Source organism: Simochromis diagramma, unplaced genomic scaffold (assembly GCF_900408965.1).
Source record: "Simochromis diagramma unplaced genomic scaffold, fSimDia1.1 OVJJ01000293.1, whole genome shotgun sequence".
Classification (NCBI taxonomy): domain Eukaryota; kingdom Metazoa; phylum Chordata; class Actinopteri; order Cichliformes; family Cichlidae; genus Simochromis; species Simochromis diagramma.
In genome coordinates, this window is record NW_024386801.1 from 13,908,485 (window position 1) to 13,929,519 (window position 21,035).

The 21,035-nt window shown below is 40.8% G+C and overlaps 2 protein-coding genes across 5 annotated transcripts; one reads left to right on the forward strand and one right to left on the reverse strand.

Annotated features, from left to right (window-relative positions):
• Positions 1-2,820: 2,820 nt before the first annotated feature.
• On the reverse strand, positions 2,821-5,739 carry LOC120729979 (small integral membrane protein 29-like). Of its 3 annotated transcripts, none has more exons than XR_005695029.1 (6): positions 5,621-5,739; positions 5,236-5,496; positions 5,112-5,137; positions 4,922-5,030; positions 3,036-3,535; positions 2,821-2,918 (listed from the first exon to the last, which is right to left on the reverse strand). XR_005695029.1 is itself a non-coding variant. In XM_040026031.1 (5 exons), exons 1-4 carry the CDS (start codon positions 5,368-5,370, stop codon positions 3,482-3,484), a joined length of 324 nt encoding a protein of 107 aa, XP_039881965.1. In that variant the 5' UTR covers positions 5,371-5,613; the 3' UTR covers positions 2,821-2,918; positions 3,036-3,481. The 3 variants fall into 3 exon arrangements, 1 of the variants encoding a protein (XP_039881965.1); XR_005695030.1 differs by having other exon boundaries at positions 5,236-5,434; positions 5,621-5,738; XM_040026031.1 differs by lacking the exon at positions 5,621-5,739 and having other exon boundaries at positions 5,236-5,613.
• Positions 5,740-6,109: 370 nt separating this feature from the next.
• pik3c2g (phosphatidylinositol-4-phosphate 3-kinase catalytic subunit type 2 gamma) lies at positions 6,110-21,002 on the forward strand. 2 transcript variants are annotated; one of them, XM_040026017.1, is made up of 33 exons: positions 6,110-6,228; positions 6,675-7,197; positions 7,310-7,389; positions 7,647-7,798; positions 8,495-8,609; positions 8,718-8,829; positions 9,238-9,308; positions 9,472-9,535; positions 9,644-9,769; positions 9,935-9,965; positions 10,773-10,956; positions 11,094-11,216; positions 11,380-11,508; positions 12,036-12,150; positions 12,244-12,377; positions 12,526-12,714; positions 13,091-13,184; positions 13,347-13,441; positions 14,224-14,404; positions 14,544-14,651; positions 14,753-14,845; positions 14,995-15,124; positions 15,217-15,353; positions 15,441-15,610; positions 15,705-15,861; positions 15,957-16,066; positions 16,172-16,340; positions 16,855-16,973; positions 17,093-17,189; positions 17,283-17,346; positions 17,480-17,559; positions 18,561-18,686; positions 19,488-21,002. In XM_040026017.1, the coding sequence occupies exons 2-33, from the start codon at positions 6,757-6,759 to the stop codon at positions 19,638-19,640; spliced, it is 4,149 nt and encodes a 1,382-aa protein (XP_039881951.1). In that variant the 5' UTR covers positions 6,110-6,228; positions 6,675-6,756; the 3' UTR covers positions 19,641-21,002. The 2 variants fall into 2 exon arrangements, with proteins under 2 accessions (XP_039881951.1, XP_039881952.1); XM_040026018.1 differs by having other exon boundaries at positions 6,675-7,185.
• Positions 21,003-21,035: the final 33 nt, after the last annotated feature.

Below are 21,035 nucleotides of genomic sequence, written 5' to 3' on the forward strand. Positions count from 1 at the left end.
ACTGAAAGGCCACTGGTAAAAAGAGATTTTAAATAGTTATTTCACTAAATCAATAAATCAACTGCATTTTTCTGTCTGGGTTGCAAAGCCATTTAAAAATTAGATTTATTTTATGCAAACCAACCAGTTAGTGGAAGTCTCTCAGCTGCAGAAATGTCTCCTCCTCCTAAATATAACTGGACTAAACGACACTTGTCTCCAGAGTGACTCTGGTCAGCACAGTGAACTTTCTCCAGGCACTCTAGCTTCCTCACACATCTCAAGGACAAGCTCATTAGGTTAACAGGTGACTGCAAATTGGCTGCAGGTGTGTGAATGTGAGACTGTGTGGTTATCCGTCTCTCTGTGTTAACCCTGCAACAGACTGGTGGCCTGTTCAGGGTGTACGCCCCCCACCCGCCTGGGATGAGCTCCAGCACCACCTGCAGTAAATAAGTGGACTGATGAAAAACTGATACTCTGATACTCAAAGTGCTAAAAAAAAAAAACAACCCAAAAAAACCAAGAAAAACAAATTGAAAACCTCAGTACCAACATCTTTCCACAGTTTCATAGAAGCCACTTTTTCCCAACACCTACAAACTGTAATGCTGTGCAGAGTGAAGCACCTGGTAAGAGGCTGAAAAATGAAAGTGACAGGATTCATAAGTCACTGGCCCCTTAGCCGAATTTACATGTTAGTTAGCTGCAAGTTTCTATTGTTTGGTAAAGGCTGAATTTAGATACTATATTTACCACGTTAAATAGCTCACAGATAAAATGTCATAATGGGTCATAATTACTGGAAAGAAATGTTGCTGCTGAATTTTTCTGTGATATTATTTTCATTCATGAAACAAAGTGAGTGCCATTTAAATCCATTATATTAAACAGATGAACAACATCTTCACAGCTATCATCTTTAAAACCGGTCAACTTGTACAGCTGTGCAGTAAGTATGAAATTTCACCATTTCTTGTATTGGTGTGAAGGATTTCCTCTGATAATCACATTCAGACTACTTCCAGCATTGACGATAAAATGCAGGAACAATTTTAGCGTGAAGCTTAAGATAAGATAAGATAAGATAAGATAAAACTTTATTAATCCCTCGGGTGGGTTCCTCTGGGAAATTCACTTTCCAAAAGCACAGCACCGACAGAAGTTACAGAGTAACATATACATACACACACACACACATATAAATACAGAGACATATATAAATAATATATATGAAGGGGATAAATAGAATAAATAGGAATAAAAAATAAAAATACAAGTGAATTGCACATTTCAAGTATTGAGGTCTATTGCACCGTTGACTATTAACAAAAGTATTGCACAAAAGGTATTGCACAGTGAGGTGAAGAGGCACTACAGCTTAGTTGTCCCCCCCTCCTTTGTCCTCCTGTGTCCCCTCCAGAGAGGAGTTAAACAGTCTGATGGCGTGTGGGACAAAGGAGTTTTTAAGTCTGTTAGTTCTTGTCTTGGGGAGAAGCAACCTGTCACTGAACAGACTCTTCTGGTTGTTAATGGCCGTGTGCAGAGGATGCCCAGCATTGTTCATAATGTCCATAATGTTTTAGTGTCCTTTTCTCTGCCACTGTCACCAGAGTGTCCAGCTTCATGCCGACCACAGAGCCAGCCTTCCTGATCAGTTTCTCCAGCCTGGATGAGTCCTTCTTTGCTGTGCTGCTCCCCCAGCACACCACAGCATAGAAAAGTACTCCAGCAACCACTGACTGGTAAAACATCCTCAGGAGCTTCCTGCAGATGTTAAAAGACCTCAGCCTCCTGAGGAAGTACAGTCGGCTTTGGGCTTTTTTATACAGGTGCTCTGTGTTGCATGACCAGTCCAGTTTATTGTCCACCCACAGCCCGAGGTACTTGTACTTGTTGACCACCTCCTCCCCCTCTATCTGAACCGGCAGTGGACCTTCTCTGGACCTCCCGAAGTCCACAACCAGTTCCTTAGTCTTTGAGGTGTTGAGTTGCAGGTGGTTTGTGTGACTCCATGCGACAAAGTTCCTCACCAGACTTCTTCGCACAGTCTCACCTCATTTAAGAGATTTTAAGCCAAGCCAAAACATTTCAGAGCTTCTCCTGCTGAACTCCAATCTCATCACTGACTCCAGCTGTACAGGCCACACCTTCGATTATACCTGCTTGTTAAATTCACACAGAGCAGCTACACCAACAGAAGCTTGATCATGCCAGTGCTTTTATTTTATTTTATTTATTTTAAACACATGTATATGGAAATAGGCATTACAGAAAGATGGTTGACAAGTCCATCTCTCTGGCGCATAAATACAAGTCACACAATACATCATACATTTTTTTTTTTTTTTTTAAATTATACAAACTTTTTTTTAAAGTAATGACTGAGATTTAGACATTTGACTGAATGCCTTTCATCTTCTGAAGATTTAAGTGCCAGTGGCTAACAGGACTCTCCCCAGTCTTCAACAATACAGGTACCTATGCATCAGTGACAGGTATTGTTGTTCTTGTGTTATTTGGACATGAATCCAAAGGCTCTTCCTTAAGACCATCTGTTTTTCCAACATGATCAACCTTTAATGCAATCAAATCCAGTAGCTTCTTCAGATTGCTGTCAGATTTGGGCAGGATGTTACACTGATTTTTACAGCAGCATGTGTAGCTGACATTGTATTTGACTCCCTGGTAAGAGATGACTTTATGGGAGCCACAGAGTTTACTGTCCACACAGCCCTGAGAAGACAAGATGTGGAAGAAGCCATAGTTGCCTGTGGAGATGGCGCAGCGCTGGTCGGGCATACACTGGCTGGTGGTTTGGGGGCAGGGCTTGCTTTTCTGCTGCAGAGGACAGTAGTAGCACAGCAGGCTATCTAGAGCCAGTGCTGGGAGGATCGCAGCTGAGACCAGCAGGGATGGAGATCAAGAAGCAGCATGGACTAAACAGATGGATACCCAGACTAATGTGAATTCACACCAAAACAACACATACTGAAATAATATTTCAATTAAAGGCATTTATGGTTCTTAGTTATTTGCATGCATGTGCTGTTCACCTGGTCTTTCTTTGCGATCCCATCTTTTTCTGTAAAATCCCACCAAACGTGAGAACGTGTCCACTCAAGCAACCTTAAAACGCCAGCTTCTGATTGCTAATCAGAAACAGGTGTGTCTTTAATGTCATTGCGCACACATGTGAAAGAAGAAACACATGAATTCACACAAACACCTTTCAAACTTTAAACTTCCAGTTTATTGCAAAGGAAGAACATTTGCTTTGTCCTTTAAAATAAAACTCTGTGCAGCCTATTAAAAAGATAATTTCAGCTGAGGTAAAAAGAAAAAAAAAAGGCAGTGTTACATTGCCATCTGGTGTTTGCTTTAAGTCACGTTTCAACCACAACCTCTATATACACTTTGAATCCAGGCAACAAGCTGCTGTGCAGCATGTACAGCAAATAAAGATTTATTTGCCTAAATGAGTTTCTTCTGAAATTTGTGATCATGTTGCGTAGCCAGAGGAAATGGTGAGCTGTGCCTTCTTGTACAAAGGTTCCTGTGAAGAAAATCAAATTCTACATAAGCTGAAATGGTCACTGCCACCCACGTGTATGACAGGAAATGAGGGTACGAATGTGAAGTTGAAAATATGTAATCGAAGTGTTAAAACTTATGTGACTGGTGATGTACTTCAGTGAATCATACACAGGGGTACTGAAGGTGACATTTTAAAGTACGAATCAAATGTAGTTGGTTCTTATATAGCACTTTTCTACTCTGCTTAAACACTTAAAGAACTTTTTTCCCTACGCTTACGTGTTTTCTATCTAATGTTCACACTCAAATGAGTACATCAGGAGGACTTTGCAGTTCAGCATCTTTCCCATGGATTCTTTGGAAGATACTGGAGCAGCTAAGGATTTAACCCACCAACCTTGGAACTGGTAGACAACCCATGCTACCTCATGGATCACAGCCCACACAAAAGTAATGGGCAGAAATAGTTAGCCCGAGAATGAGAAAGGGAGCACATGCACAGTTCAAACAGATTCAAATAGAAGTATTAACCAGTCAAAGCAAATCAGTAGACAATAAATGACAGATGCCACTAACTGCAGAAAATGTACAGCTGAAGAATAACTTACAGTTCAAATTGTTAGCAAGATGCTAACATGGTAACAAATGATACAAGAGCTGTTGTATGTGACTGATTATAGAAATTTACCAATTAACATTGACAGGTGTAGTTTTAAAAGGCCCTGTATAGGTGTATTTGTAGCTGTAGCTCTGGAGGTAGTGAATGTTATCTACTAATCAGAAGGCTGGTGGTTCAATCCCTGGCTGCTTCAGTCTGCATGCCAAGGAGTGCTTGGGCATGTTTCTAAATCTCCAACATGCCATCATAAGTACTTAGATAGATGGAAATATTGTATTTGTGTTAATGGTGTTCCTTTCATTCTGTGGCTATCTGTTTCTACCCAGTTTAGGGTGCCTGTGGTTCTGGAGGTAGTGTGGGTTGTCTACCAATGTGTAGGTTTGTGGTTCAAATCACTGGCTGTTCCATTGTCCTTAAAAGACTCCTTGGGAAAGATCCTTAAGTTCCTTCTGATGCGTTTATTAGAGTGTGAATGTTAGAAAGCACATCCGCATAGGAAAAAAATGCTGTTTTAATGAATGAGGTTTGTAGTATAAAGTGGTTTGAGTGCTCAAGTAGAGCAGAAAAGTGCTACATAACAACCAGTCGAGTTTATTGGACTCAATCTACTTGAGCTCTTTTGTCCCATACTTTGTCAATTTTCTTTTGGTTGGCTGCCAATTGTAAACAGAAGCTTTAATACTGACCTCAAAGATTCTTAATGGTGACAGTACATAAATGAAAATCAAAACAAACATATAAAGTCTCGTTCTAACTCATCTGAATCTACTAGAAGAATGTGCCTACATTGAGCTCCGCATCCTCATCCTCCCTGCCAGCATCACCCCAGTCTTCCTGTTCCTCTGCAGGGTCGTAGCTGTACAAAGGAATCAACCTATGCCGCAAATCATCCAATCTGGAAAAAAAGAGAAAGAGAAACCTGAACATGAAAGAGCCCAAACCGAGCTCAAGATGATGCTTCAACTTCAGGAGTTACCTCATTTTTCTTCTGATATAAACAACCTAAAGAGAAGCACAAGCCAAACAGAAGTGCAATTATAATAGATGTGTAAGACATCATTTTGAAAGTGAATTGTGCAGAAGTAAATAAACATTTTTACCACTGCCACTATACATCCAATCAGTGTGAGCACAACCAAAGGGATGAGTGAATAGTAACCAGGAAATACAGGTTTGCTGGGTACTGGTGAAATATGGGGAGTTGTGTGGTTCGGATGCATTTCTTCCTGCCCCATTGCCCTTTTTATAGCAGCCGTCTGTGCTGCGCACCTGTGTGACACATTCAGTGCCGTGCCTCTGCTTTCATTCCCACAGAAAGACGCAAAAACAAATGTCGCCGTGGCATGTAAGATCCAGCAAATCTAAATGTACAGTACAGTAAATATTTACGTGCCTCAAACTGAACTGAAAAGGCGGCTGATTAAAGGATACTACAGCGACGCATTTTAACATATGTGCGTTTTTCTTTCTTAAATGTATTCTTACCTTATGTGCTACCTGGGGACTACCTGAACATGCATGTCGTTCTCGCTCCTTTCAAGTCTTTGTGACCCACTGAAACACAGTGATCGCGTATCTCAACTAGCTCAATAGCATTCCTCCATGAGGAGTGTATTCAGTGTATTCCGGTGTGTTAGTTGAACTGGACAGACGTGTTTATCCATGTTTATGATCACGTTTAAAACATTTTGACACACATACAGTAAAGTCAGAAGTGATGCTGCTTTGAAAATTAATGTCACATATGGTTTTTTATTGGTTAACTCGTGAAAAACACACGCGCAAATTAAATCTAATCAGCATTTGAAACATACAATGAAAAGTCAAGATTGTTTTGTGTTTTCAAATTTTAACGTAAGACTAAAAACTAACTGGAATTAGTTCAACTGTACAACCACAGCACACGCACACATATGTAATACACAGTTTTGTCCAGCAGAGGGCAACTTTGTGACGCGGGAGAGGGAAGAGGAGGAACAGTGGGAGGAGCTAGCAAACCTTTCCAGATTTCTTACAGGTCTAACTGGCTGGGCTTGGCTTCATTCAAGCGTTCACCTTGAACAGGATACCCGCCGGACATCAGAGCTTTTACGGTAAGCTCACAAAAATATACCCGTGAATTTGCAAAAGATAAATCTTGTTATTCACAGCTAGTCTTAACATTTTACTATAGAGGACCTTCTGTGACATGAAGGGAAAACACTACGTGATATGAAAAAGTACCAGGCTAGATTTGAGTTTGATTTAAATTCAAAAATCCCTGCTGTTCAGCTTTATACTGTCTAAAAATAGAATTTAAGTCATAATGTGTTATTTGTGGTGTCACTGATATATAACAAGGCATTGTTGTGGGCTTATTGGTGTGCTCTGTTGGATTTCCTGTTAAGATTTGAAAGCTTGTTAATAATTACACCAGCCTGAACCTTCAGATTCAGTTAGACTCTGCTCATAAAACCCGCCCTACCTTCAACAATTCTCATTTTCTAATGTAAGTCATCAAGTATCCTAACTTGTCATTATTAATAATACCACCACATAGGTTTTTTCTGTTCTGCCATGCTGTGAATGAAGAGTGTGAAACACCAGCATCCAGAAAAACTTGTTTACATGAATAAAATGCAATGGAAAGCTCAGCTGAAACACTCCACAGAGAAGATGCGAGCGACACCGATCTCCCCATGCCTTTGAGGGACGATCTAGAAGCAATACACCTTTATGAGAGCATTGACGACCTATCACAAAATGATGGGCCTAATTTGTACGACATCCCAGAATCCCCCACTTTAACCCAGCCTAAACCTGGAAATGAAATCTGGAATTTTGAGGTCGGAGGTCCTGGAAATACCAACCAGCAGAGCACAAATGGTCGTCCCCCAGTACCCCCAAGATCTCCTAATCTACAAAGATGTAGGCTTCCCAGTGAATGTTTGAGAGGAGAAAAGGTCCTTCGACTTCCTCCTCCTCCTCCTCCTCCCAGGCCGGGACTCAAAAAGCAGGTTTCTTGTGATTTCAGCGAGCCTCTTCAAAGACTGACTCGCTCCAAGACTGAAGTATGCAACCAAGTGAGCATCTCCAATACTCATTGTAGACAAAAAGCTCCTTAATGTTCAAGATCGAAACCCAAAATACAGAGAAAAGACTGAAGAGTGTCTCTTGTATTCTTTTCCTCATCAGGATATATGGGCCATCACACTCATAGACACTCCGGAGGGCAGCACCAAGACAATGGTTTCGTTTTCTGCTGCAACTGCCAGGTATGAAAATGACCATAAAAACAACTTGTGTGGAAATGAAATGACTATAAAATGCTTTCGTTTACAATGTTCTCCTTTACTATGACAGAAATCAGGCAAACAAAATTAGTCACTGGACTTTAAATCTTATATGCTGTGTATTTACTGTCAATTGTTTTGCTACTGGACGGCTCCTCTGTAGTTCCAGTTGGTTTCTAATCGCAATCATACTTTCATTTGGAATTTTGCAACCTGTTTTTCTTCACTGTCTCTGGCAGCTTAATGTCAAAATACAAGCACACAGACAGTCTTTACAACTCCGGCTTGGTATGCGGTCGACTGCTGGACATCAACCGTGCTCTGCTGCAGCAGGTCGAGGTGACTATCAGTGTGGTGTGGGACCAAAACCAGATCCCCATTCCCACCTCAGGTAACATTTATATATATACCAGTTCACTTGCTTCTGTTAGCTAGCAGCAGCTCAGTCACAAAATACTGGAGGGAGAGAAATCCTTTAAAAGTGGCTACAATAGTGCAATTTGTACATTCAAATTTTTAAAACCCATCACTGAATTCACTGCAAAGCTTCTTCTGTCATCATGCACTGACTCTGAGATGACAGTGCAGCCATCACACATGGTATTTGGGCAGAAACGTGGGCTAAGGATCTTTCTGAGGTCTTTACTGAAAATGAGGTCTAACACAAATGTAATAATATTTTCTGTTGCAACATTTAACCACAAATCAATTTTCTTGCTTTTTGTCTGTCCTTAAGTATCTGCAGACAACTTAACAACATTTGTTTCTTCCTCCGTCTTTTGGTTTCTGTGGCAGTTAAACGAATTTAAAACAGGAAAAATGATCATAAAATGTTGCTTGTTACTCGTAGTCTGTTTTAGAAATTATGCATTATTGATATTTCTAACTTAAAAAAATAAATAAGTGGTAAAATTGGCATAAAGTGTTAACAGACTTATCAGCAGTCAAGTAAGCAGCTATTACCCAGCCTCGCAACCCAGGAAACTGTGCTGAACAGGGTCATTTGTAGGTAATATCTATAAATGCTTCATAAGTTTCTTCATATGTTGGCATGTGTGCTGTCTCTGAAGTCTAATCTTTTATCCAGTGAACAGGACAGTGAAGAGTCTGATCGAGGACATCTCCCAGCTTCTAGACATCCCTCCCGACCAATCTGAGCATTGCGTATTAAAACTGTGCGACTCCGAGGAGGTTCTCCAGAAGTAAGTTTATTGCTAGATTTTACTACAAAAGCTCATGACGTCCTCTTAAACCTGCATCGTTTAATGTGGTGTAATGCGCCCCATGCACTCTTTCGTCTCTGCCTTTAGTGGAGAGCTGCTCGGCATGCACGAGACAATTCAGATCTACTACAAGCTTAATCTAGAAGTCCCCGTCCGACTGATAAACATCAACAGCATCAAACGTGGACTGGCCAGAGATGTGAGTGGCTCAAGGTCCTTTTCCATTTCCTCTTACAGAAAGGATCCTTTCGCTTCGTCCCAAGTCTTGAAACAATGTACAACTCTTCCCGTTCCCTGGCCGGTTTGTTATCGTGAGAACTATTGTAGCTGTAAAAATCTCCACCCTGAGCTCTTGACTTTGCTCTGTGTAAACATGACGCCATGACTGGTGGCATTTAGCGTGAAGACGTAAACAGAATAAAGGTGAACCCGATGTGCGCTTAGATTTAAATGCATAAAAGACAAAATATGCATGTTCACTGTCGTGTACTTAGTTAAATGTTTTATATAAGCTACATATTGGATATTATTTATGGAAGTTGTCCACATATGAGCGACACCATAACCATAAAAATCCAACATTCCAATCTATGTCGCCCCCTTTAAGGCTGTGGATGACAACACTGCATGCCAGCTGTTCCAGTTCCTTGCTTCTGCTTTCGTCTTCAACACCAGCAAGTAAGACAACCAGCAGCACTGCATACCACCAGCTTTGAGGAGTAGTTTCATTAACAATGACAGCTATTTGATGGCAAGACAGTCAGATGGTGTCTGTTTGCAGAAAACATGAAGAGAGCTGGTTTTACTACCACTTTGTTTACACTTTTTCCTCCCCTCTCAGGCTGAGTCTTCAGAGTGTGCTCAACACCTACTGTAGAGAGGCAAAAGAGCTCTTCAGTAATAAGGTCAGTAAAATAAATAAATAAATAAAAGCAGCTAGTGGATTTCCTTTCTCAATACATGGTTGTCCAATATTTCTCCTCATTTGTGTCTCATCTTATTATGGTCTGCAGTCTGGGGTGAATATTGGTGTTATTGTGAGCCGTGCTCGGACCATCAGCAACCTTCTGTGTGGTGTCACGTGCCAAGAACTGGAGGATGCCATTGGCAGCCTCAACCGGATTAACCCAAGACCTCTGGTAGGTTATATCACAGAAACAGAACCATCAGTATAAACAGAAGTTAGTATCACACTAACCTGCAAAATTTGCCTCAATCTCATCGTTTTTCTTGTACCTTTAAAAACCTGCAAAAAATGCCTGTTCACATTAAAAATGACAGATGTTTCATTTTTTGTGTTGCAGAGTCATGAAGAGATAAGTGAGTGTGCAGATGGTGAGTATCTATACTGGTACGTGTGTGGTTGTGTGTGGTGTATATTTACTGTAAACTTTTTGTTGTTGCTGGACAGCAAAGAAGTTTTTTAGATTATTTTGGGCGTCAGATTTATTTTCATAAGGAGAATCTATTTGAAAGTGAAACAAGTTATTTACTCATTGAAGTGTTGGTGACTGGACTCCAATCAAAAAAAAGAGAGCAGATTAGTGTCAATAGTAGAAGTGTCTGTATAACAGACAGGATGAGGCATGTAGTGGGTAAAAGATCCCGGAAATAATGGTCTTAAAGGCAGAATGATAAAATAGCAGAATTTTAAAGAGCAGGAAATAGCTTTTACTATATGTGACAGACAAGAAGATGATTGGATCAGAGTGAGGAAAGAAGTTTGATATGAAACCGAGCTCCCAACACAAACTTGCCCACCAACCTACATGGTTATGAATTTTTAGTTTTGTAACAACATGCTCAATATGCTCAAAAACTTGAAAAACATATTTGTTATTTAAATATTTACAATTTTTGGAAGACCACTGTCAGACGTATCAGTTTTGCCTCTGGCGCACAAACGTGGTGTTATATGTACACTACTCTTCACTAACACTGCTTCAGTGCCATGTTTTGCATTTTTCCAATGCTAAAGGAAAAAGAGAGCAAACTACAATTCTGGTATACTACACCTATTATTGATACATCTACATAAAGCAATGACGATCATTATTAAATGTTTCAGCTATCAAATTTTGCTGTAAAGGTTCTACTAAAAAGTTGGACTCTCTTAAGTGATGTTTATTATCTGTGCTCCAGCCATGCTCATGCTCCACGAGGCGCTGCAAAAGCTGCTGCAGGTGTTTTTTGAAAACTTCCAGTCAGACTTCAGTGCCCCGAAGGTAACGAGCAGCTTGCAAATCTGTGACGTAGACCACAACCGCGACATCCTCCAGCTCAAAGTTGCTGCTCTCTACAAACTACAGCCCGTCTGGGTAGACATGTACGTGTGTGGTTATTGTATTTTTATATAATTATATATGCATGCACAAACTCAATTCACGCGCTCAAGCATGAATGTTAACCACACCGTCGATATTCACTGGATTATTCCCAGCTTTATTGTTCCTCTTCTTTTAGTTACGAGTCGTTCTCTATTTCGTGTGAGCTGACGTACGTCGGAAGGAAGCTCTGCGACAGTGGAGTTTGTGAAAATATCAGCACTGCCTTGTCACACGGAAACACAATCCAGTGTAACCGCATGTAAGATTTAGATAGTGCCCATAAGTATAAATTTTATTTTGTCACGTCCAACTTCCTCTTTCTTCATTTACAACCTGTCTAAAGTACGATAATGTAAAATAATTGCAAGACAAACAACGCGTGTAAATGAATAATATATAACCTATATGTTCTTTGTTTTTAGGATAATATTCCCTGTTTCAATAAATCAGCTTCCCTATGAGTCCATGCTCACTTTTCGCCTCAAGGGCTCCAAGAAAGGCAAAACTGCTGAGCTTTTATCGTGGGCTGTACTACCTCTTTACAGCGATAGGTAAGTTGTCATTAAAGCTTACATCTCTATAGCACCTATAAAGTTTTTGTGTCTATTTGGATTGGTTTAAAATTCATATGCACACTCATTGGACTTTACGAGCACTTGGAGACAGTGGGTAGGAAAAACTCCCTTTTAACAGGAAGAAACCTCAAGCAGAACAGGGCTATTGTAGCTGTAAAAATCTAAACCTAATTGGCTGATGAGATATTTGCAGTGATGAGGAGTTGGACAGGTGTTCCTAATAAAGTGACTGGCGAGTATATGCAACTGTGAATTAAATCATGTATTGGTGTTAACTGAGGAAACCCCAGTTCCACTATCTCTGTGTTTGTTTTCACGCATTAAAATGAAAGTGCTTCATTCTTTGAATACTTTAAAGACTCAAAACAACAGATGGAAACATGTCACTGTGCAAGAACAGTTTTCAAATTGCTTTGCATTGCATGTGTTTAAAGGCTGGTTGTGTTTTTACAAGCTCAGTGTAGTTCTGTTGCAATAAGTGTATTCTCTCTCTCTGTGTGCAGGACTCTCGTAACAGGCACCGTCTTGCTCTGTATGTCTACTTTGGCTGAGCTGTCTTTTCCTCCGTCCGCTGCCCTCTTTGACAGCCACAGACAAGCCACTGGGGTGATAATGCAGGTAAGTAATACTGGACAGCTCTGCCCTCTGTTGACCAAAAAGCAAAACGACACCACATTCCTTGACTCTTTATCTTCCTACCTTTTCCCTCAGCTTCAGTTTCAAGACCAGGTTGAGTGGGAGTATAAGAGGCCCATTGCACTCCCTGGGTCAATATTATTCACACAGGCTTGTGAGGAACTGCAAAAGAAAATGCTGGAGGTTTCAAAGAAGCATTGTCTCTGCTTGTGAGTAGAATGACTTAATTCCTGAGTCATTTGAGAACAGGACTAGTCAGAAATACCTTGGACTACGAGTTCTCAGTAATTCTTCAAGATTGCTTCCAGGGTTTTGTTGTCAAGCAACACATTCCTAAAATAATTTTTCTTTCACCAGTCTTACAGAGAATGAGAAAGCTTTCCTGTGGACGAAACGTCACAGCAGCGACAAACAAAGTACGTTCCTCCACCTGCTGCTGGGCGGAGTTTCCCACTGGTATCCTGAAAACCTGACAGAAATCTATACCATACTGGAGAACTGGGCCATCTATCTACCCGAGGAAGCCCTTTTCCTGCTTAGCGACAGGTACAGCGTTTACATGCAAAAATAAAGTGCTGTCACTTAGAAAAGCTGACCAAAAAATTTATACAACATATGAAAGTAGTTATCAGTTCAACTAACACAAGGTAATGACTGGGTACCCTAAAACAAGGTCAGCGTAGTCTTTGGTTCTGGCTTCCTTTAGCCTAACACTGATCGTCCTGGATCTGGAATATCATTTCTTTAATCTTCTTAATATTCCTGGCCACCTACATTATCATCATAAATGAAGCACAGCGCATAATTCAAGACAATAAACAATAAAGAACTTTTGTAATAGAAACTGATGGATATCTGGTTAATGTTTCATTCATTTAAAACAAAAATGATCTGAACCCTTTCCCACTGATCTCACTTCCAGCTTTCATGATCAGACTGTACGACAGACAGCCGTTCAGTACTTTGAGCAGATACCAGATGGGGAGCTGGAGGTGTATTTACCACAGCTGGTCCAGGTGAGCAAACTAACACACATTCAAACCTTTCAAAGGAGATCTCAAAAAAAAAAAATGATGTTGAAGTAGTTTAATTTTTCAGATGATAAATTGGACAACTGGTGGCACACTTTGCACGCTCAGTAGTTTGATGTGTGATTGATGAGTGTTCCTTTCCTGCAGGCACTGAAGAATGAGTGGAAATTGGATGGACCCCTGGTAATGCTGCTGTTGGAGAGATCACTTAGGAACATACGCATCGCTCAGCAGCTCTTCTGGTGAGTCAGACACTAAACTGATGAGGAATAATACTAAAACTACTGTCATTTCATTCAGGTGAAAATGTTTATTGCCATATTAACATGAATAAAACTGAGACACTTCTGTCTTTACTGATAAAATATTGATGTTTTTATTACAGTTTTTCACTCTACTCGATTTTGTGATCAAATAGTGATCACATAAGAACAAGTCCATAAAAACTTATCAAATTGAAATCTTACTCCAAGTCATTTTCTTCCCCCCGAATTCATTGAATAGTACAAATAGAAGCTATGTCTTTCTTACTGTAAAGGGTTGTGTGACATGACTTAAACTAGTTTTTCCATAACATACGAGGAACTGCAGGATTTCCCGCTAACTCTTCTCTCTTGACACTGTGCACTGCCCACTGTATAATGGGCCTCCCAATAAGAGATCTAAAAATACCAGCTGGTACAAAAATGCAGCTGCTATTTTTAGAGCTGATATCATTGAATATGATCAAATTGTATTGTTAATCATCCAATCCGATGAAAACAGAAATATATAAAGAAGTACATTTTGTGCACACTAAAAGAGGTGAAATTTAGGAAACTGCCTTTGTATTCTAGTGTGTGTTAACAAAGCAATTCTTCACTGGCCTTCACACACAGTTAAGACGCTTCACTTATCAGTCGACCTTATTTCTTTTAGTTCTAGACTCACTGTATTTAGGTTCAACCTCTATGATGCTTTTAGGCAGTAAGTGACAACATCATGCATGCAAAGCTTTACAACTCATGCTAGAATATAATGTCAGGCTGCTGGAGGATGCCCGCAATGACCAACACTACCAGAGCTGGTTCAGTAAAATTCACGATGCCCTGCTGCAGTGCTGCGGCCAAGCACTGAGGGAGGAGCTGCAGCGCGAAACCAAGCTGATGGCCGTGCTCGTACAGGTGGCTAGTGGCATTCGCAGTGCTGACAAGGCTCGCCGTAAGGTCCGTAATGAACTCATTGGTGTATTCACTTCCTGGCTTATAATCCTTGTAATCATTGTGTCTGTCGATGTACAAGAAATGCATTTAATTTTTTGTTTTCTTTTGTGTTTTTTCTCCTGCTTTGCTCTTTTGTCTGCAGAGTACTTTGAAAAAAACAGGGTGGAGAATTGAAGACTTCTTTAAGGATGGGATCAGCTGTTGCCTACCACTAGATCCTGCTGTCTGTGTGAATGGAGTGAAGCTAGAAGTAAGATTGTTACCCACCACATCATATATCAGTATTTTTTTTATGCAAACACACAGCAACGTTTTATTTCAGGTGTTTACTCTTTGATGTGTTACTTCCAGGCCTGTAAGGTCCACAGCTCATTTGCTGCTCCTCTGGGGATCCCATTTATCTGCACTGACCCTCTGGCCAAGAGCTACAATGTTATCTGCAAGGTGAGTAATGATATGCAGTTGGATCGATCCACACTGTGTGGTGTGCTTGTTCTCTTCCAGGGAAATGAAATCTGTTTCAAAACTGCTATTACATAGCTCTGAATATTAGAGGACACTCTAAGGAAATCTCAGTTAAACATGTTGTTCAGACAGGAGATGACCTGCGTCAGGACATGCTGGTACTTCAGATTGTCCGTGCGATGGAGAGAGTGTGGCTCCAAGAGGGACTCGATCTACAAATGATCACCTACAAGTGTATTTCTACAGGCCAAGCTCGGGGTCAGTATGATAGATTTGTTTGTACTTTTGAACGTCCATAAATAGTCTGGGAATTTGTGTTTTTCCAAAGCTTGTTATTTTATGCTTGTCAGGTCTGGTGGAAGTGATACCAGAGGCAGTGACCCTGGCAAAGATTCATAAAGAGTGGGGTCTGGGTGGAAGCCTCCGAGAGGACACTCTGGAGAAATGGTTTCACATGTTTAACAGAACTAAGGAAGACTACGAGAAGGTTAAGACCATCTGAAAAGCCTTTTCTTAACCATGCACTGTCACTGCTCCATCTTTCTCGTGCATAACACTTTCTGTTTATATGCAGGCTGTGATGAACTTCCTGCACTCGTGTGCCGGGTGGTGCGTTGCTACCTTCATCCTGGGCATCTGCGACCGCCACAATGACAATATCATGCTGAAAAAAAGTGGGCACATGTTCCACATTGACTTCGGGAAGATAATGGGCAATGCACAGATGTTTGGAGGTGTTAAAAGGCAAGTCAGCAAGTCAAGCAAAGCAGCATTTTGAAAAAGGACAGAGTGCTGTTATGTATGAGTCAACAAAAAAATTTTTCCCGCTCAATAATAGGGACCGGTCTCCCTTCATCTTTACATCTGAGATGCACCACTTCATCACTGGTGGAGGGCAGAAGCCTCAACGCTTGCATCGCTTCGTGGAGCTCTGCTGTGAGGCTTACAACATAATCAGACAGCGTTCTGCACTCATACTCAGCTTGTTGGAGCTTGTAAGACTAAATAACACTACAGTCCCTTTTTAACTCTGTCTGAGAACGGAAAACATCCCGTAAAACAGGTTTCTACCAATTGTGTACATTTCCAGATGCTACATGCAGGAATGCCAGAACTGAAGGACTCTAATGACTTGCAGTACGTCCAGAACAACCTCAGACCTCACGATACTGATCTGGAGGCCACCTCCTTCTTTACAAAGTAATGTGACGTGTGTGGCAACGTCTTCCTAAGAATACATATAATCCTTCCGCAAATAAACAAACTTGCATTTAATTTCTGCTGTTTGTGTTACACCTGTGGTAGGAAGATCAAGGAGAGTATGGACTGTGTTGCAGTCAAGTTTAACTTCCTGGCACACAACATTGCTCAACCCAAGACAAAGGGCACCCTGCCCCGGGAGAGTGCTCCTGCTCCTGCTAGTAACATTCAGGAAGCTGTCATTTTGGGATACTCTGCCAAGGGAAAAGATGTGGTAAGCCTGCAACTGCACTTTGGCCTCAGTAACAAAACAAACCATTATAAAATAGATTTTACCTGATGCACCACATCAGGCCCAAATAGCTGGAGGAGGCAATAAAACACTTGGAAGTGACAGCAAATTCACACTTTTTTTTTTGATCTGAGAGGAATAGCCCTCACTACTGCACTGACAGTGTGTGTTTGCTGTCACTTACAGCTTGTCAGAAGGCAGTCTTGTGCTTATAAAGTCTTTCCCAAGGGTTGGGTGAAGAGTATTTGTAAGCATTTACTACTCTTTGATCCGAAGAGCTGTCCTGATGTCAAGTGCTTCTTCTTCTAGTCACATTCAGTCTATAGTAGAAATAACAGCAAGGATCAAGGATTCAGGTGTTTGCAAAAATGCAGTGAAAATAAAGGAGTTTGAATATGAGCAGTGATTTAAGCTACTAAAACAATCTCCCTGGAAGCTTTAACACAGTTCCTGTAGTCTCTATCTAATGTAATAATTGGTTGTGTTTGATTTGCAGCTCTATGACCTAAGGATAACCATTGACGATGGGTTTCTGACCAGTGAGAAAACATTTGGACAGTTTGAGCTGATCCATAGGGAGCTGCAGAAACACTTTATTGAATCAACACTACCACAGTGAGTGAATAAATTAACATAAATCCTGCTCACACGTATTATATTTTGTCGCACAGCTCGTTCTCATAGTAATTACATAATTAGATGCATGACTTCGCTTCCACTCCTTTGCTTCCAAGGTTTCCGAGCTGGTACCAGATGTCATTCACCCCAGGCAGGAAGATGTCTCTGCTGAATAAATACCTAAAAGAGCTTTTTGAAGGACCTTGCAAAGGAGTGAGTTTCTTCCCTGCTTTAGTAGTCCTTTGTGATTAGCTGTTTTCCCCATTAGAGCTGAACTTGAAAAGTATCTCAATTTGCCACCCGCAGAATGAATTTGTCTGCAGCTTGTTTCTGGATGGTCCAGGACATAACCGAGGTCCAAAATGTGCAGGTAAGAACAATGGAAAAAATATGTGAATGTGAGCGTTGATTGCGTGGTATATTGAGAAAAGTGTGAAATTAGTTTATTTATAAGAAATTCCTTTGCTGTGATCTAATTGCACTTGTGTGATTATCTGTTGCAGAAGAGCAGCCTCAGGTCCAGCTTTACATTACTTACGCCAACTACAAGCTCTCTGTAATGATAAAACACCTGAAGAACATTGTGAGTTTCATTTATTCTTATTACTGTCCTGCAGCATTTAGCAAGAGTAAAGCATGTATAGTTAGGGTTCTATATCAGATATATACTCACTGGATACTACATCAGGTTCACCTCATTAACTTAGTCATACTAGTATGAGGTTGGACCGTCTTGCCTTCAGAATTCCTTAATTCTTCATGACATAGATTCAACAAGGTGCTGGAAATAATCCTCAGACATTTTGGTCCTGTTGACGTGATAGTGTCACACAGATCCACTTTCATGTTGTGAATCTCTCATCCCGAAAGTGCTCGACTGCACTGAGATCTGGCGCCTGTGAAGGCCATTTGAGTACAGTGAACTCATTGTCACGTTCAAGAAAAATGTTTGAGATCATTTAAGTTTTGTGTCACAGTGTGTTAAGCTGTAGGATCCTTACTTCGATCGTGTCCATTACACCATCATGAACTACCAGAGGTTATTCTCCTCTTATATCAACCAGGTATTTGTGTCCTAAGAACTGCTGCTTACTAGATTCTTTATCTTTTTGGAACCTCCCCTATAAACCATAGAGAAGGACATGGTGAAAAAGCAGATCAGCAGTTTCTGAAACACTCCTGTCTGGTTTGAGTGATTGTCTGTGGCTCGGGAGATAGAATCGGTCATCTACTAATTGGATGGATGGTGGATCGAATCACCAACCTTCCGGTCCATTCATCGGAAAACTACTAGTGTAAATGCTAGATAGCCATAAAACAAAGTGCTTGTATGAATGAGGCAAGTTCTTTGAGTTTTGAGGTAGAGTAGAAAAGTGCTTTATAAGAACCAGGTCATTTACCATCAGGCACCAAGAACCACCCCACATTCAAAGTCTCTTAAATCACCTTTCATCCCCATTCTGAAGCTCAGTTTAATCTTCAGCAGTTTGCAAAAATGCATTAGTTGCTATCATGTGACTGAGTGTACTTGTGGCACGTGCTCATTCTCCTCTGACTTCCTGGCCATTCGCCTCTCCTCAACAGAAGCACCCGAACGGTTCTAACCCTGATGCCTATGTTATCACATACCTGAGGCCAGACCCTCGGAGGCGCTCCAAGAGGAAGACAAAGATTGTCCGCAATAATGTCAACCCCATCTTCAATGAACTGGTAGTGCCATCATTCCTCCTCTATATCCATGATTAGACACAGTCAAGACATCTTTTGGTACTTAGCTGTATTACAGGGTAGCTTGTACATTTATAATCTTTTTCCACTAGTACATAGTGGCTTGGCTTGGCTCAGCTCCACTAAGTTTTTGGGTTTTCCATTAGGTGGTAGTATGTGGCACCAGGTGCTTTTTTTAATATCTACATGGCTGGGGTTCCAAGCTATCTGAGGCAATCCAAAAATGTGATCGACTGAGTAGCGTCAAGTGGAAAATCAGCTAATAGTACTTAATACTTTTAGTCTGCGTGCCTTTCACATGGGTAATTTGTTTTCAATTTAACTTCTAATCTGAAGTGCTTAGTTTAAAAAAACAACAAAAAAGAAATTGTGCAGTATAGCCACAATCACAAATTTCACCTAATATGATGATGCATCCTTGAACCCTTGAGCTGGATTTTGTCATCATGCATTAGCTGTCACATGTACAGTTAATTGTGATGAAAAAAAAAGTTTGTTTTTCTTTTGCTTTGTGTTTTGAATACTTCTTCAGATAAATTGTTCTCACTCAGACTTATAACTAAATGTATGAATGTGTTTATATATTTCATTATAATGAGAGTTCCTTCTATGCAGCTGCAGTCTGATTTACAACATGATCTTTGACCCACTAACCATCATATTCCCACAAATTTATAGCCTCTTATAACCTCTTATTTAGAATCTCATGCATTAAAAAGTTTTGTAGAATTATAAAACCACATCTTAAGCTAGGTAACTAAAGTGTCTCCTTCCTACTCACAGGTGGAGTACACTTCGGTCACACAGCTGAATGGGATAGTCCTGGAAGTGGTAGTAAAGAGCAAGAAGGCTTTTGTGGCTGCAACTAACATAAAACTGGACGAAAAGTTGCTCAATCAGGAGCTCTGGTTCCCTCTCGGAAACTCTGCTATCTGACCTCTGAGCTGCACTGCAGGCTTACTGCCAGCAGGGGGTGCAACCATATCAAGTGAGGGACCACATTCATGGATTTGAGAGGGAGATGCCTGAGAAGAGGAAGAATGCACTGTATACAAAACTGCATGCCAGTGATACCTATTTATCAGATGCAACTTAATCCCATTCCAGACTTGAAAACACTGCCAGATGGGAGTGTGTGGATAAAGTTACAAAACAGACTGAAAGAACACAGCGGACGGTTTACTGTGTGACACTGGATTTATTATTTCTAAATTTTTATCGAATGAAGGCCTTTTGTTCACTAGTTTTTCTAATGTTACTTTGGTGATGGATGAAGAAAACGTATTTTTTAATCACTGTGGCACTTTCGTTTGCACTTGACTTTGTTTTTACCGAGAGCAAAAAGCAGACCTTGTAAACGTGTACGTCGCCGAGGCTGTGGACGCGACAGATTAAAGAGGAGGTGATGCAGCACCGCCAGTTTGTTACCTGAGTGTGTTTGTCCCCTCAGGCTGCGTCAGCTGCACTGTCCTTGACCAGTGGGACTGGAGGCGTGAGGGGGTGAGGGAGAGCGTGTGAGCAGGATGACAACTCTGCCTTTTTGGCCCGTGGGGCTGAGTTAACACTCGCCCCCTCACCAGCCTTTTGCCTTATCCATCAGGAGCATTTGAACACCGATTTAGCACGTGTGCACGCAAAGGCAGACAATCACATGATGACAAAAAAAAGAAAGAAAAATAAGACGCGCACACTTTCAAGGCACAACCAGGTCTTCGTGTTATCTTAATGCTGTCCTTTCTCTTGACAGGCCTGCTGACCCATACTTTCCTCTGCCTCATTCATAGTGATTTAGTGGCGAAAGAGGATAGAAATAGACTTCCCTGAACTGGATCTGGTTAAATTATGTATACCTCTGTGAATCTTATTTATATTATTCCCTGAAGGGTCTCTCACAGGGAAGTAGGGCTGTAAGATGGTACTCTTTAAAAGCTGTGCTCGTGGAGTATTAGTTTATCCTGGCGCTACACATCCGTTTCAGGCCTGATATATTGTTTTTCTAATCATTAACGATAAATACCTCCTTCCCCCACAAAAAATGTTGTGGATGTGCAAGACCCTTATACAGCATGTGCAATCAAGTTTACCACATAAAAAAGAAAAGAGATCAATCTACTCCTCTAAAATCATTACTCTAGGAATGTCTCTATTACTTTAGAGATGCAAGGAGAGAACTATTATGTGTGTTTTCAGACTCACTGGAGCCTTCTGGTCTTTTCTTCTGCAGCACTCAGTTGCAGGCAGTGGGGAAAAATAAATGCACTTCTATTTTCTGACAATAAAAGTGGTATTTATATCTGAGGAAATGGTTCTTTTTGATTTATTTATATATTT